The following is a 16,592-nucleotide window of genomic DNA, read 5'->3' as shown; positions in this document are numbered from 1 at the left end:
ATCTACACACATATTCTGTGACTACCATTAGTAATTTACACACATATTCTGTGACTACCATTAGTAATTTACACACATATTCTGTGATAATTAACCATAACATAACAAAAATCTCTACTATCTTATTTTTGAATAGTGAAATAACTTCAGAATTTAATGAATTAAATTTAGAGCAAATTACACAACAGGATGAGAATTAACAAAGATTAATTAAACCAAATAAAAATGAAAGATTAAGAAATATTAAAGACTATAAATTCAATAAATCAGCTATGAAGTGTTATCTAAAAAGAACAAGATAACAGCAAACATAATTAAGACTTATAAGCAGAAAAATGGAGTCTCAAAGGAAGGAGAGAAAAGAAATTATAACACAAATTATCTGATGCAAAGTAATTTAGTGGAACGTATTAAGAAAGCAGGTAAGAGCTCAAGGCTCTCAGTGCCACTACTATTCCCACAGAACTTTAACAATTACTCTACATGATAATGCTGAAGTGTAACAGAGTTCCTGCGTCCACCTTCTTCTCTTAAGAAAGAAGGAAAAGCAATCAATAAAATATAGTATCTACTGGGAAGCAGGAGCCACTACCCTGGAATAATCAAGCAGACTACATATGTAACATCCTTTATAAAAGAAAATGTATATCAAACCCAAAATTCATTCGGTACCAAGGACAAAGCTGCTGGTGTTATTTCAAGGCAGGACCCTGTATCAAAGCAACTGAGCCAAGAGAGAAAAAACTCCTTTCCCTCACTCTGGCCTCTAATCTCTCTGCCTATACTCTCTGAAGCAGCCTTTGGAAAAAGCCTTCTAAGGCCCAGAGTTGGAGATTTAACAGTCAAGTAAGAGTGCATTTCACACCTGAAGTAAAGGGAAAAGGTTACTAACACAGAAAGAAAAACAACAGAGAAGGGGGAAATGAGGATAAAGGTTGAAAAAAAAGTCATATTTAGTCATATTTTCCATTCTGACTGCTCAGTCTTCTCTCTCTGCTCATGACAGGCTAGGATAGAGCCTTGCTTCACTCATACAAAGAATCTAACCAAAAACAAACAAACAAAAAAAAACAAAACAAAAAAAACCAAAAACTCACAAGTCAAATTGTTTTCAACCTGAAACTCTACCCAGTGCCACATTAACAAAAGGAGCATCATCACAAAGTGGTGGTTCAAATATTCCGAAATCTAGACATAAATACTGAGTGTCCCTAAGCCCACAGCCGCATCTGATCATAAAACCATCTGACTTCAACACAAAATATCCTAAAATCCAGCCAAACGGGTGTTCTTCAAAGCCAGTGGAGGGGGGCAGTATACTCTCCATAGTATCTGCTTCATTTTTCCTTAACTCTAAAAACTATTCTAAAGGATCAAAATAAGGAGTTTAAAAGAAATTAAGCAGTTATATGTGTAAAAGACATGAAGGCATCTAAAGATTTCAACAAAGTTGGCCAAGTTCCTGAAGTATCCACCTACCCCCAACTCCTTTGTTTTACAGACAAATTCTTACTGTGTAGTGAAGGCTGTCCTTGAACTCATGATTCTGCCAGGATTACAGGCATTTTTGATGAACAATAGTCTGTAAATGAAAATGCAAAATGGTAGCAGGCTCCCACTTAGAAATTGTTGTTTGTTCTGGAGGTATTTGGTGAGTGAGCATTAAAGACATAAATAGTTTGGTGGCTCTCAGTCTCACTTTAGTGAACAGCCAATGTCATTTGGCAGGCTTGTTCAAACAAAGACTGCTGAGATGAATAACAAGAGTCCCTGATTCAAAGGTGGAGCCTATGAACCTTAACATTTCTCACAGGTTGCAGGTGATACAAGCACTGCTAGCTATGCTCCATAGAGCTATGCTCCACAGGAGGAGAACCACTTACTTACCCAAGAATATCTAGAAAATATGCAAAGGAAATCCAAAGAAATACCAGAGCTTTTATAATACTTACTAATTAATAGTAAAAGAGAATCATTAATCTTGTGGGAAAAAAAAATGTCCAGCTATTTGAAGGGAAAGAGAATTTATAAAATTTGAAATATCCTGGGAAGGAGAAAGAGCTGAACAACTTGTCACAATGCAAGAAGCATGAAAAGAGGACTACACACAAACAAGGCTAAAACAACCCTACAGTAGGAGAAGCAGGCCATGGCAGATAGCTGTACCTTAGAGACACAGGAATCAAGTGCATTTTACAACATGGGGGGAAAAAGAAAAGAAAGAAAAGCACTGAAAATAAAAATAAGGATGTTTACTGTTGGCTTCTTTTAAAAAGCAAGAAATGTAAAATAAAATATATTGTTTAAGAATATAAAATATACATAATAAATCATAGAATAAACTAAACAATGAGAAAAACGTGCTTTATACCAGGTAAAGAAAGGTCAATTTCTAAATAGAAATGAGAAGGAGAAATCACTGCTTATGACTCCAAAGTTTACAGAAAACTCACACTCCACAGCCACACTCATATCCAAAGAATCTGAGCTCCTTTCTTCCTGTCGTTCAGTGAATAATCTGAACTTGCCAATAGCTCCCTCAAACCCACTGTAATGGGAAGAAGATGGCTCATCTCAGCCTTGTCAGTGTTAGACCCCACCCCATGGTGAGCTTGGGTGATGCCAACAAGCTGCATGTGGCACTTGAGCTGCTGCCTAGGCTGCCTTCCAGGTAGTCCATCTATGCTGTTAAAATAACAACCAGAGGAAAGCAAACGAAGACATGTTTTCTTTCTTTCTACCTGCTGCTCCTGACCAGAGTTCCTTTCTCTCACGCAGAACAGAAAAAAATAATATAGGTTTTGTTGTTGTTGTTGTTTCCCCTGTTGACTTTCAGGCCGCATTCCAAGGAGCAGGTAGGGGAATTTAGTAGCATTTAGCATTTAGCTTTTGTGGGAAAACTTAGGTTTCCCTTTTATGGTGTCACACATACTACCTCTTCCCACAAAATTCTTAGCTTCTGGAAATCCCAAAATCAGGGTATTTCCCAAACTTCTCTTTTCTTTTTAAATTGTTACTGATTTATTTACTTAGTTACCTGATATAGGGTCTTCCTATACACAGTCCAGGATGGCTTTGAACTTACCTTCCCAAGCCTCCTGACTCAGCATAAGAGCTGAGACTGTAGGTGTGTGTGCCACAGGGTCAACTCTTATATTTCTTTCAAAGTAAAAGGCTGCTCCATCTATTCTGCCATTTGCTTTATGTTACGCATCTAGTCTTAACCCAGGTTATGTGAATTAAATTTCTGCACAGGCATTGTTTTCTCCTATACTTAGTAAAACCTAATCTTCCTCCAAAATTGCTTTTTCTTCCAAATATTAAGACACTGTTACACAATCTACCTGAAGGTGCTCCAACCCAGGCCAAACCAAGAACGCCATCATCAAAATCCCGGTCGGTGAAGACATAGGCCAGGCAGTAGTCATCATGATTCTGCTCAGAATTCAACTCCAGGAACTTCTCCACACCAATATTTGGGAAACGGAAAGGATTTGTAGGGTCTTTTTCATCAGAGGTTGTATTGATCTAAAATCCAAAACAATCACTGAAGTCAATGATTACTTCTAGTTGTTCTCTACCCAGCCCCTCCCACAGACCTGGACAACATTCCCATGGGTTCCAGAGATGTTCTCCCTGGGCAGAGCCCTGAACTGATTGTAGAAACCATAAACACACAGACAAAAACAAAAGGAGAGCAGGCATGTTCCAGCAAGGATCTGCAGATTCCTGAACAGAAGCGTGTAGAGAAGACGCTGCACCTTGCAAGTTCTAACAAATGATGTGCGGTTTCTCAAACTCAACTGCCTGACCAGGGCTCTTTATGGGAGCTCTATGAATGGGGACAAGTATAAAGATATAAAACCTCATCATCAGCTTATAACTAGAATAAGTTTGAAATGCAAGGCTGAGTTTGACAGATTTTCCTGGTCCTTCTTGCCTAGAAAGCAGGTAAGTTAATCCTAACTAACTATTTGATCTACTGTTTGCTTGGATGTATACAAGAATTTTGAATTCTACTTTCACCTCACTTCTCTTTCTGCATAAGCTAAGTTCCTGCAGATCTTTTATCTGATACGTGGCTACTGTTCTCCTCCACAGTCCCTCCTTCACAATCTGAAGAATAGTTAACACCAGACTTTTACAGGGAATGGAGAGTCTAGTAAATGACTGGTACTCTGAAGATGTGTGCATCAATAAAAAATTGTCAGCTTTGAAATTCGTAACTGAGATTGTAATTTTAGTTTGAAACAATAATACTTATAAGTATTTATTACCCATTTTAATATAGCTAAAATTTAGGTTCAGATTTTAGTTATAGCCATTATAACAGAAATGTCAAGAAATTGCAACCAGTACCCTGTTGTGGTTCTGTTCAACAGTTTTTAGAGTTACAAATGATATTGCAACAAAAAAGGATTCCATGGCCAAATTTAGAGTTTTCTTTCTTGGAGGACTTCTCAAACCTGATATATGACATTCTAAGCTGTGAAGTTTCAAGATTATAACAATAAGTGTTTCTCCAAATTCTAATTTTATTTAAACACTGTATTTACTTTTCCTCAGCCATAGGATAACAAGTGGGGCACACCCAAAACAACATGCACAAAGCAAACCTTAAGAAACTAGTAATGGAGGTGAGGGTGGGGATAAGCAAAGTTTATCAGACAAAAAACAATACTGTTTTACCTCTACTCTAGTCTCAATTAAGGCCCTGTAGATTTGATTCTTGTAGTGGTATGTGTACATGCTCATGTGGTATACACATGTGAATGTAAGCATATTTGTACAGAGTTCAGAGATTGGCACTAGGCATCTTCCTCTAATGATCTCCTCTTCATTTTTGAGACACGGATGCTCCCTAAACCTGGGGTTCATTAAATTAGCTAGCAAGCCTAGCCAATGAGCTTCAGAGATCAGTCTCTCTCCATTCTAAAGATGAAGTAAAAAGCAAGTATTTTCTTTCTTTGTAAACTTAGTACTTACTAATTTTTTAACCTTAAGTTTTATTTATTTTTATTTTATGTGTGTTTTGCCTTTATGTATGTAAATATGTCATATGCATGTGCCCATGGAGGGCCAGAAAAGGACATTAGATCCTCTGAAACAGGAATTACAGACAGCTGTGAGCCACCATGTGAATGCTAACCAAACCCAAGTCCTCTGGAAGAGCGTGAATGCTTGTAACTGTTGAGCCCATCTTTCCGGCCCCCTTCATACTTTTTAAAATGGATCTACTAAAGTTCCTTACTCTTATACGTTTCACCATGAAGCTGATGTTACGGATTCCAGAGAAGTCTGTTGTCTGGTAAATTGTATCAATTGCTTTAACATGACTGGATATCTAGTAATTAAAATAGAAGACAAAACATTTTAGGGGCAATACTGAAATATGAAAAGACAATTTCTCTTTATAACACCAAGAGTTATTTATGCTGCCCATTTAAATTTTAAAATATGTATGCCATATGTTGAACAGGATGGAAAAGATGAGTGAGCTAGGACAGAATAGATAGTCTTGTCTTTCCCAGGCTCTGGCTAATCAATCAACGAATGCATCAATCAGAAAATGTACCCCTACTCCAGTCCTATTAAAAACTTCTTCATCAGTCCAGCCTGCAGAGGCCCATTCCCTCTGCTTTTCACATGCTGCTGGCCTTAGAGCCTGGAATATCTGCACTAGTCCTTAAGATTCAAACACCTTCCTCAGAGCTCTAACAGTCTCAGAGCATGCATTCCTTCCTACAGTCTTGGGGCATGCATTCCTTCCTCGACAATAGTCCTTCTGTTGCTGCACTGACACAAATCCTAGAAACTCTGGTTACTTTCTACAACTAGGCACTATTTCAGGGGTCAGAGATAAACTAATAAATGAAATAGACTGTCTCTATAAACTAATAGAGGTTTACTGTAATGAAGTATACAGGAGGAAGAGATAATCTGAATGTAAAATAAATATGGTTATATCTATTTAAATTCTGAACAGAAATAAACTTAGTGAAAGAACACAAGAGGCATGCATTTACTTAGCTGACTCCCAACTAAGCATTGGCTCTAGCAACTCTGCATGAAACCTTCCAAGTTCATCTACAAAAGAGTACCCTGGCTACCATCTAGGGGGGAAATACGTATGTGCCATTTCAAAACGTGTTGAGAAGGCACAGAAGACAGTCAAGAAGTAGCATTTCAAAAGCAGTCCACACTGACAAACACTCCGAGGAGTAGGATAGCAGTGTTAAAGGGTCGGTCCACCCTAAACTCAAATGCCTGGCTCAGCAACTTCCAATGCCTAGCCCAGTTTCTTCACTGTTTCTGCTTCATGCGTATCTGTGTCGATTCAGATATTTCTCCAGGCATGATTACATCGCCTGCTTTACTTGGAGTCCCTTCCTTTTTACCTTTTTCTTTTCTATCTTTCCCTCTAAATTTTCTTATCTCTTTCTCAGGTGGTGACTCTTCCTTAAAGGGTCACTTAGGGTTACCCCACTCCTTAGTCAATGTTCAAGAGCACTTTCTCTTCAAAAATACTGTGGATATTTAACATTACCCATGTCCCTCTCAGTTTACACTGTCTCTCTACAAAGGTGCTTCCTGGCCTTTAACTATGCTCATTGCTCTCCATTATTCCATTATTCCCAAATTACAGCTTACTGCATCCTTTCAATTTATCACATTTTTTAAAACCCTGTCTATCTCCACCACCAAAACTTAATCATCATTTACACCACAGTACTTCCATCTTCTCAAGCTCACATTCTTTTTCAAAAATAAATTTAACAAACTTTCTCTAGGTATCTTCAACATAAAAAAAGACATTTTAAGGGTACCCTAAGATATTCTATTTTCATAAAGATTTTCATACAGGTGCAGCAAACCTGTAATCCCAGCACACTTAGGAGGCTGAAACAGAAGTATTACCATAACTTCCGGGACAGCCTCAGAATAAAGTGAGCCCAAGTCACTCTAGGCCACAAAGAACCTGTTCTCAGCAGGGAAGGTAGTGGACAACTATAAATAATAATTTTACTTGGAAAATGCTAAGTAAGTACAATGAGATGCAAAACAGAAATTATAGACTTCTGGCTAAAAGAAAATTCCTGTTCTCTCTTGTAAAATCCAAATGAAAAATGGAACTGTTTTCAAAGGTAAGTTTTGTTTACCATGCATGTTGCCAGACCCACGTCCAAAACACTTTTTCCCCAAAACAAAACAAATAACAAAAGCCTGTTTCAATGTTACTAGCAACTTTAAAAGTTGTTTCCTTTATCTCTCTTCTGATTGGCAATCCAAAATCTAAATTGGTCTTTCCATTTCCTCTGCACTAAGTTTACAGACTTCCCTATGGTATAACTGAAACAACAATACTAAACAATAGGAAAAAACTCAAAACACAATGAGTAACTTTAGGTACCTGAGCAATCACAGCTTCTCGAGTTCCATAGTATTTAAAGAACAGGTGATCTGTTTGGATATAGAGCTGACAAGTATTTCTTTCAGCCAGAGTTGTACGCTTTTTCCTCAGGAGCTCAGGACCACTACTAGCAGCATGCTCCTCTGGACGTGCCTGTATGTCAAATTCATTTCTGATAATTAGCTTGTTTTACAATTATAGTTTTATAGTTAAGAACACATATGTTAAACAATTTTAAGTCAGATGACTATGCAATACCCCCAAGTATTTCTAAAGTTGTTAGAAAATACCTCACAGTATTTTTAAAAAAAAAAAAAAAAAAAAAAGGACCACTAGAAGGAAAGGTAGGAGTGTGAGAGGTGGCTAGTGGACACCAAAAGCTAGGAGTGGAGAACCACCATGCTCTGGTGTTGTATGGCTCAGTAGGGGAACTATGCTCTACTTTCCAAAGACAAACTCCCAAACAAAGAGATTGGGAATCCTAACACCCACACATACACACAAATAGTAACACCTGAGGAAAGGGTAATGCTGAGGACTCTGATCATCATACACTGTGTGTGTGTGTGTGCCAAACCAATAAATAAGTACATCATGTAATTTACATTTTGTAATATTTAGAATTTACTTATAAATAGTACTTTTGTCCATATAATATTCTCCACATGAATAATTCCTTCATCTTTAAACATTTTCAAGGTGTATAAAATATATTCACTTAAATGTAAAGCAGGTCTTAATAGTCATGTGTAATAATTTAATATCACCTTTGCTTTCCCATCTATGACCTAGTCTTAGCAAATTTATCTCCTCTAGGTATTTACTCTGGTTCTGCCACTTCACCTAAAGCTACCATGTCTGGACTTTGAACTGGTTTTCATATTGCAATCTTTGCAAAACTGAAGCCTTTTATGATGCTCCAACACATAGCCTGCCTGCCTCCCGCCATTCTTCATACATGTTTATGCTGTCTCTCTGGATCCAGTCAGTGTCTTTCCTCAGATACAGAGACTGTAAGTTCACCCATTTTATCACTTCACAGAGCCATGCACCTATCTTCCTTCTACAGTACAATCTTACATTTATTATCTTTTGTTTAATTTCTGTCCCTAACTCATCAACAACTAGAATATAAGTTTTTGAAGAGGAGCTGTACTGTGTTTGTTTTTCACTATATTGTTATCACTTAATAAATTTTGCAAAGAGTATTTCTTTAATGAATTACCACAACTGCTGAATTCAAACACTCAAAAATGTTTAAGACATCAAAAACATCATGTTAAACCTAATTCGATAGCCACAACTCCAAATTTACATTCACATTTTATGTTTTCCTTCTCCCTTGACAATTCTGTTAACTTATACAAACTTAAATGCTCTATTATGTTCACAAAAAGAGATGTAAAAGTGTGAAAATGAATATATTAATTTGTTTTCCTATAATAGTCATTTTATTCTATATATATATTACAGAGACTATATCATAAAGATACACAATTTTAAATAAAATTTTCAAATGCTATTATAAGCAAAAAACGAATTCTACTGGGCTAGAGAGCTTGGCTAGCATGAATGAGCCCTAAATTCAATTCCCAGTCATGGGGGAGGGGAGAATCAATATGGTCCTAAGAAGGACATTTGGAGGAAGCATGTCTTCATGCTTTTTCTCACGATACTCATTTAGGTGGCTTCTAGGTGCCAGTCTGTCCAGTTTGAGAATGACTAAAATGTACCTCATGGGCCCAAATTTGTGTTATATAGTTTACATTTACAATCATGTTACTTCATATATAAAGAATTTGTATGTAATCTTAGCTACTTAAAGTTGTATATATAGCTTTTTTTTTTTTAACTTTGGGAGGAAATTCTGAATGCTCCAATATGAAAACATTTTTAGCATAAATTAAGTTATTCTTAAATGTGAAAAAACTGTCAAGTAAAGAAGTTAACATAAATTAAACGGTCAATTTATTAATCATGGGGCTGGCGAGATGGCTCAGCTGGTAAGAGCACTGACTGCTCTTCTGAAGGTCCTGAGTTCAAATCCCAGCAACCACATGGTAGCTCACAACCACCTGTAATGAGATCTGATGCCCTCTTCTGGTGTGTCTGAAGACAGCTACAGTGTACTTATGTATAATAATAAATAAATCTTTGGGCCTGAGTGAGCAGAGGTACTAAATTCAATTCCCAACAACCACATGAAGGCTTACAACCATCTTTACAGCTACAGTGTACTCATATATACATAAAAATAAATAAATCTTTTTTAAAAAGTTTATTAATCATGTAAATCAGAATTTCCATATTTTTATTAGGCTTTATTCTTTGGCTAATTATTCTCTAAAAAGTGAACTAAAATCTCTGTCATATGGTCTTTCTACTGTTCCTTTTGAGTTGGTCAAATTTAGCTGTATTGTTCTGTTTAGAGACAAGGTCTCACAATAGCAAGGCTGGCCTTAAATTCAAAGTGGAGCTAAGGACAAGCTTGAAATTCAGATCTTCTTGCCTGTGTTCCCAAGTGCTAGGAATACAAGTATCTATCAAGTAAGCTGCAGCCCCAGACCCAGCTCTATATAAGTTTCAGTTTAATGCTACAACTTGAGATAAATAAAACTTTTTAAAAATATTTATTTTATTAATGCTTTCTTGCCTAAAATCTACTTTGATATTAACAAAGTATATATAATACTGATAGGAATTTGAAATATTTATATCTTGTATGTTGTTCTTTTCAGTCTTTCTAGATTCTTGTATTTTAGAGAAGTTAACTTAGAGATAACCATATAATCCTTAAGTTAACAAAATCAAATATACTTTTAACTATTCACAGAAAGTTTAAGAACCTAAGAAGACATTCACTATCTTTCATACCACTTCAGCCTCCCACTACTGGGATTCCAGCACGATGTTCACTGCCATGGGCAGTTTCACATATTCTTAAAATCTTTTTTCTCCTGGAGTGTTTATCTAGCATTTGCCTAGACACTTAAATACTGTAAAGACCTGGGGACACTGTTAATCTATCTGAGAGTGTTTGTGACGAAAAAGTTTTGTTGTTTTTGTTTTTTTCGAGACAGGGTTTCTCTGTATAACCCTGGCTGTCCTGGAACTCTCTCTGTAGACCAGGTTGGCCTTGAACTCAGAAATTGGCCTGCCTCTGCCTCCCAAATGCTGGGATAAAAGGCATGTTTCACCACTGCCTGGCTGACGAAAAAGTTTTAAATATCAAATGGAAAAAGGCAAAGATCACTGTGTAATTAAAATGTACAAAGCACTGAGCTTTTATTTAGGGTGAATAATCATCTTGGTTTGTCTAAAGACTCAAGACTCATGATCAGCCATCACTTTACTTTTGCAAAGTTATGTGAATGGCCGGCCTCTTGGAGTTGAAACCAGGTCTTCTAGAAGAAGCTGAAAGAAGAGGCTATTAACCACTATACCATCTCTCCAGCCCCAAATTAGGAGAGTTAATCTTCATTTATTTAATGAAAATATTTCACAACAGTGGTATAAATGTTTCACAACTTCTAGAACATATGTGTGAAATAAAGAAACACTTGCCCAAGTTCATTCTGTTTCTTAACTTAGCGAATGCTGAAATCCTTACCCGTGCTCCTTCCTCCACTCCAGTCATTTGGTACTTCCTCATCCTTTCAAAGACAGAGTGATCTGCACAGCCCCCCTGTGGGCCGTATTTATGGGGGTAGTCTAAACCAGAGAAGAAATATCATTGTTACATATTTAGATAGAGACAGCATCTTATCAATAAAAATTAACTCTCCTAATTTGGGGCTGGAGAGATGGTACAGTGGTTAAGAGCCTCTTCTTCCAGCCTCTTCCAGAAGACCTGGTTTCAAATTCCAGCACCCACATGGCGGCTTACAACTGACTGAAATTCCAGTTCCAGGGAATCCATCCAATGCCATCTGTAAATACTAGACACAAATACGGTACACAGACACACATGCAGGCAATATATAAACCAAATAAAAATACATTTTAAAAATTAACTTTAATGAAGGCCATAAGTGAACATTCATGAGAAAGACACTATGCTAGGGACCTGAATCCTTAGCAGGTATCTTCCGTGATAAAAATCTAGCTTTTTTTGTCTGTGAACAACTTCTGAACTCAAAAACAAGAATCATCATCATTCTTTATTTTGGATTTAACTCTCCCACTTTGGATAAACAGAACATCTTAAAACTGTAATTTATCATGTTTTGATATTTATGACTTTCCTTTCAGTACATTGTATTTTCCACACTGCAAATGTACAAATTCCCTCAATTTGAACACAGTAGGGCCAATATATGTATCTTTGGTTTTAGGTCCTTCTATGAATATTAACTGGCCTCAGATAAAGTGACCTCCAAAAACATTTCATAGCATGAAAAAAGTAGATTGATTTTAAATTTATCCCATGTATAATCCAAATTAATGCTATACAAACTAGTATTTTATCATTTTTCTCCCATTATATATTAATTTATCCTTAGCTAAGCTGTTTTTGTTTTCAAATAAATTATTTAATTTAGGTTAGTCATTTAAATACTTATCCCATTCTCTCAACATTCTAAAAACTTCTTTCTAACTAAGTTCATGAGTATATTTTACAATCCAATCCAATAACCACAATTAAGAGAACGTACAAGATAAAATGCCAGGATATAGGTAGGACAGTATGTACTGAAAAGAAATCAGGAAAATAAAATGGGACCTGCCAGGATGGGGTTTGGGGAACAATAGAGACAGAGTAGCGGGGTACAGTGATCTGATCAGGGATCACTCCTCCCAAAGTGGGGGGCTCCTTAGGAAGGATTAGGAGATAAATATAGAAGAAGGTGGGAAGAGTGTAAAGGGGAAGGATCTGAGAAGGCGATAGGAAAAAAATGTGCTCTTTTAGAAGGAGGAAGGAGGGCCGGGCAGTGGTGGCGCACGCCTTCAATCCCATCACTTGGGAGGCAGAGGCAGATGGATTTCTGAGTTCGAGGCCAGCCTGGTCTACAGAGTAAGTTCCAGGATAGCCAGGGCTACACAGAGAAACCCTGTCTCGAAAAAACAAAAAAAAGAAGGAGGAAGGAAGGTAAAATAACAGTAAGGATGTCTGAAAAGGACATAGTATGATAATAGGATAATAGTGTGATAAGGAACCATAGTATTAATTATCAACCTTAACAAAAAACTTATAATACCTAAAATTCTGTATATAAACATACTTAAATAGTTTTAGTGAATTTCTCATCTGGGCTTACATTGCTCCCATCAAAGCCAAAGACCACCTTAAAAAACCCCAAAACAAGACATGAGAAGACTGCTTGAGATCTTGGTCAGGGCTGTCCAAAAGATTCCCAAAACATACAGTCTACTGCTGTTGCCCTTGGTTGCTCCAGAAGTGGAAACAAAGTTCCCATGCCCTAAACTGGAACTGATTTGAATGCCTCCCCAACCAACCCCCAGGACTAGCTTTTGTGGTACCAGAAGGCACCATGCAGCTTCCAAAAGAGGGAGGCAAGAAGCTAATAGTGTAGTAGGATCACACATACCTTGGAGGCATCCAACAGCTCTCTACCTGGGTTTAAGACTTGCTTAAGAAGAAGAAAACCACTTCTTCTTAAGTGGGAGGGAGGGAGGGAGAAGAAAATCACTTCTAAGTGGGGAGGGAGGGAGGGACCTAGGAGGGAAACTGGGTGGGTCAGGGAAGTGGGGGGAGACAGGAACCTCATCTGGTATTGGGTGAGGGAAAATAACTAAAGCCCTGAGGGCCAAGAGAAAGAATGGAAACAGGCAACCTCTGGAGGTAGGAGATTGGGGGGAACCCTCCAATGCACCAGAGACCTGGGAGGTGAGAGAGGACTCAAAAGGAGTGACCTTAAATGAAATGCTCAACAATAGGGAGAGGGAATTTATAGAGCCTACCTCCAGCAGGAAGACAGGGCATCAAATGAGGGAGAGGGCAGCCATCCCACAGTCACAACTCTGACCCATAATTGTTCCTGTCAGAAATAATTACAGGACTGGAAATGAAGAGGAGCTTGAGGAAAAGAAGTCCAGCAACAGGCCCAAAGTGGGATCCAGCTCAAGAGGAGGTCCCAAGGTCTGACACTATTTCTGAGGCTATGGAGCGCTCACAAAAAGGGACCTAGCATGACCGCACTCTGGAAGATCCAACAAGCAGCTGAAAGAGTCAGATGCAGATATTTGCACACAACCAATGAACAGAAGCAGCTGACCCCTGTTGATGAATTGGGGAAGGCTGAAAGAAGCTGAGAAGGGCAATCCTGTAGGAGAACCAGCAGTCTCAATTAATCTGGACCCCCGAGATCTCTCAAACACTGAATAACCAAACAGACAGCATACACCACATGATATGAAGCCCCCAACACGCATACAGTAGAAGACTGCTGGGTCTGTGTTCATTCAGAGATGATGCACCTAACCCTCAAGAGACTGGAGGCCCCAGGGAGTTTAAAGGTCAGGTGGAGTGAGGAGTGGGGACATCCACAGGGGAGTGGGGAGGAGGTGTGGGATGTGAAACAGTTGGAGGGTAGAGGTGGGGGGTGGTGGATAGAATATGGAGTATAAAAAATAAATAAATTAATTATTTTTTTAAAAAATAAGAAGAAAACCATTTCAAGTACTAGAAACCTAGCTAACCACTCAGTGTTAGTGAACTCAGGTATGAGAGGAAACTCTACAACTACCACTTTCCTAAATGAACCAGCATAATTTCTAACAACAATCTAAATATTTGTCCTTCAATCTGGAAGTATGGTCTTCACACCACATCAAGAAAATCTCTTTTTGCAACAGAGACCATTACAGAAAACCACAACCAATCAAAATGCAGAGTTGAAGCCCAGTCCCAATGGATATATCTACAAAATATTCCCACAGGGAACACTGTAGAAGTGAAGGCAGAAAGATGCTAAGAGTAAGAAGATCTGGGAATTTGCTGTGAGGCTGTGTCAGAGGCTATATCCATAAAGTCTCACCAACATGATTGCCCAAACATGAGCTGAACACAGATGACACCAATGGACATGCCAAAGAAGATAGGGAAAGCCTACAAGGCCCCAACCCTAGGCAAAGAACTACAGGCAACTAAGGAATGCTGAGAGCGGGAGAAATAGTTCTCCCCAGGATGAATTGGTTATCGAACAGTCAGTAGAATTATTTGGAAAGAATTAGGAGGTGTGGCTTTATTGGAGGAGGTGTGTCACTAGGGGATGGGCTTTGAGGTTTCAAAAGCCCGTATTGTACCCAGTTAACTCTTTCTGCCTTGTGGTTGTTGTCTCAACACGTAAGCACTCAATTACTACTCCAGACATGCCTGCCTGTATGCTGCCATGCTCCCTGCCATCATGATCATAGACTCACCCTCAAACTGTAAGCCCCCAATAATCTCTCTCTTCTGTAAGTTGCCTTGATCATGGTGTCTTCACAGCAACAGAAAAGTAACTATGACAGCGGTGACTACAGAAGCAACTGAAAAACAAAAGTTCTAGGAGTACTGACGTACTAAATGGTTTACTATATAAACTGTGGTAATTAAATTTTTAACTTCTTGTTTCAGTATGAGAAGCAAATAAATTACTATTCAATTAGTATGCCATGTTTTTCCTTTGTGAGTAAGTACATGATACCTCTATATAAATTTCTAAGAATAGTGTCAATACTTCATTTAATAATAAGATCTCATTTTAACATTTACCTTAGACTAATGTAAGTTTAATAGGGAAAAATATTCAATATTTGATACAATTTTTACTGAACTGAATTAGGCACCTCATCCAATGGACTATGCTTACAGTTTTAATTTATTATGAAGTTTCTAAAGCTGTTACATCCTCACCTCCCAGCCCCCACCACCCTCAGCCACATTAAAATTCCATCTTATACTTAATGAGAGAACAGACACAAGACCACATAGATATTACTTCCAAATAAACAACTACTGAAACTACAAGTTTCAAAAGACAACCCCTGATTAAAGCAAGTCTCACAATAACATTACCCAAATGCTTCCTCTCTTTACACCTCAATATCACCTACTATTAAAAAAAATTTATGCTAGAATTGGGTAGGAATGATCTGTCCAACATAATACATATTTTTAAAGAGTCTTTTATATTAGCATACTATTTATTCAGACCTTTAAAAATATTATTAAACTTTCAAAATTTATTTTTTGAAAAAGGCAATTTGAAAGTCATTGTCCAAACTACTTCTCATTATCCTAGGTAAATGTCTGTGGAACAAACTTTGTAGCTTCAAGTAAGATATCACAAACAGCCAAGTTCTAACTCAAGAAACTAGCCATGATATGACCCTCCCTGATCTTTTGTCCTGAATGATCAATAGACTCCAACTTGGTAACATCAGAATGATACTATGTTATGAATAATAACAATAATAATAATAATAACAACAACAACAACAACCCCATTCTCTAGCTATGAATCATGTAATGGCCCAATGACTTTTAAATGGAAATTTTTCTAGCTGTTTCTATGCATCTAGTGGTAAGACTTGTACCTTTCTTGACAACAGCCATTGATTTCACTGCCACGTGCAGCAATATAGAGATAAAGATGTTATGAATTTTCAAAAAAGAATGTAAATTGTAAGAGACTCTATACTCTTGCTCAAACAGAAAGAAAGAAAAGAAGGAAGGAAGGAAGGGAGGAAAGGAGGGGGAGGGAAAGAGGGAAGGAAGAATGAAAGAGTAAATGCTGGACAGAGCTTGAGATGATTGTCAAGCCTCTGTATGTATATATACACATGTACATTGATGTGCACATACATCAATATAAAAACCAAACTTTTAAAATTCCTTTAGTCATTTATTCACACTTTTAAAAGAGAACTTGTTTAAGAAACATATAAAAAACACGAAAGTTTTTAAAAGGTTACTTTGCATAATTTTTAAAAATTTAAAAAGCAATAAAGCACATATGTCTGTAAGTACTAAGCACTGACTCAGCGCAACTGGCTTACTAATGACAGCCACCAGGTCCAAGAGGTAAGCAAGTGAATATGGACAGAGAAGCAGGTCAAAAGGCAGAGGAAAGCTCACACCTGTGCTTGGCAACTGTATGTAAAGCATTCAATACACAGTGACAAACTGAGGCTTTTGATTAGATCAGTTAAAAACCACACAAGAAGCTGTACTACA

General features: G+C 37.6%; 1 protein-coding gene across 1 annotated transcript in view; it reads right to left on the bottom strand.

Annotated features, from left to right (window-relative positions):
- Adam10 (ADAM metallopeptidase domain 10) overlaps nucleotides 1-16,592 on the bottom strand; it is a 120,047-nt gene that overhangs the window by 39,892 nt on the left and 63,563 nt on the right. Inside the window, exons 5-8 of the mRNA XM_031345994.1 lie at nucleotides 11,022-11,122; nucleotides 7,412-7,564; nucleotides 5,252-5,344; nucleotides 3,345-3,528 (exon numbers count right to left, since the gene is read on the bottom strand). Coding sequence (XP_031201854.1) covers nucleotides 3,345-3,528; nucleotides 5,252-5,344; nucleotides 7,412-7,564; nucleotides 11,022-11,122 — 531 coding nt within the window. The remainder of the gene's footprint in view (nucleotides 1-3,344; nucleotides 3,529-5,251; nucleotides 5,345-7,411; nucleotides 7,565-11,021; nucleotides 11,123-16,592) is intronic.

Source organism: Mastomys coucha, unplaced genomic scaffold (assembly GCF_008632895.1).
Source record: "Mastomys coucha isolate ucsf_1 unplaced genomic scaffold, UCSF_Mcou_1 pScaffold23, whole genome shotgun sequence".
Classification (NCBI taxonomy): Eukaryota; Metazoa; Chordata; class Mammalia; order Rodentia; family Muridae; genus Mastomys; species Mastomys coucha.
The sequence above is the reverse complement of the archived record's forward strand: the minus strand, read 5'-3'. Positions and strand labels throughout refer to the sequence as shown.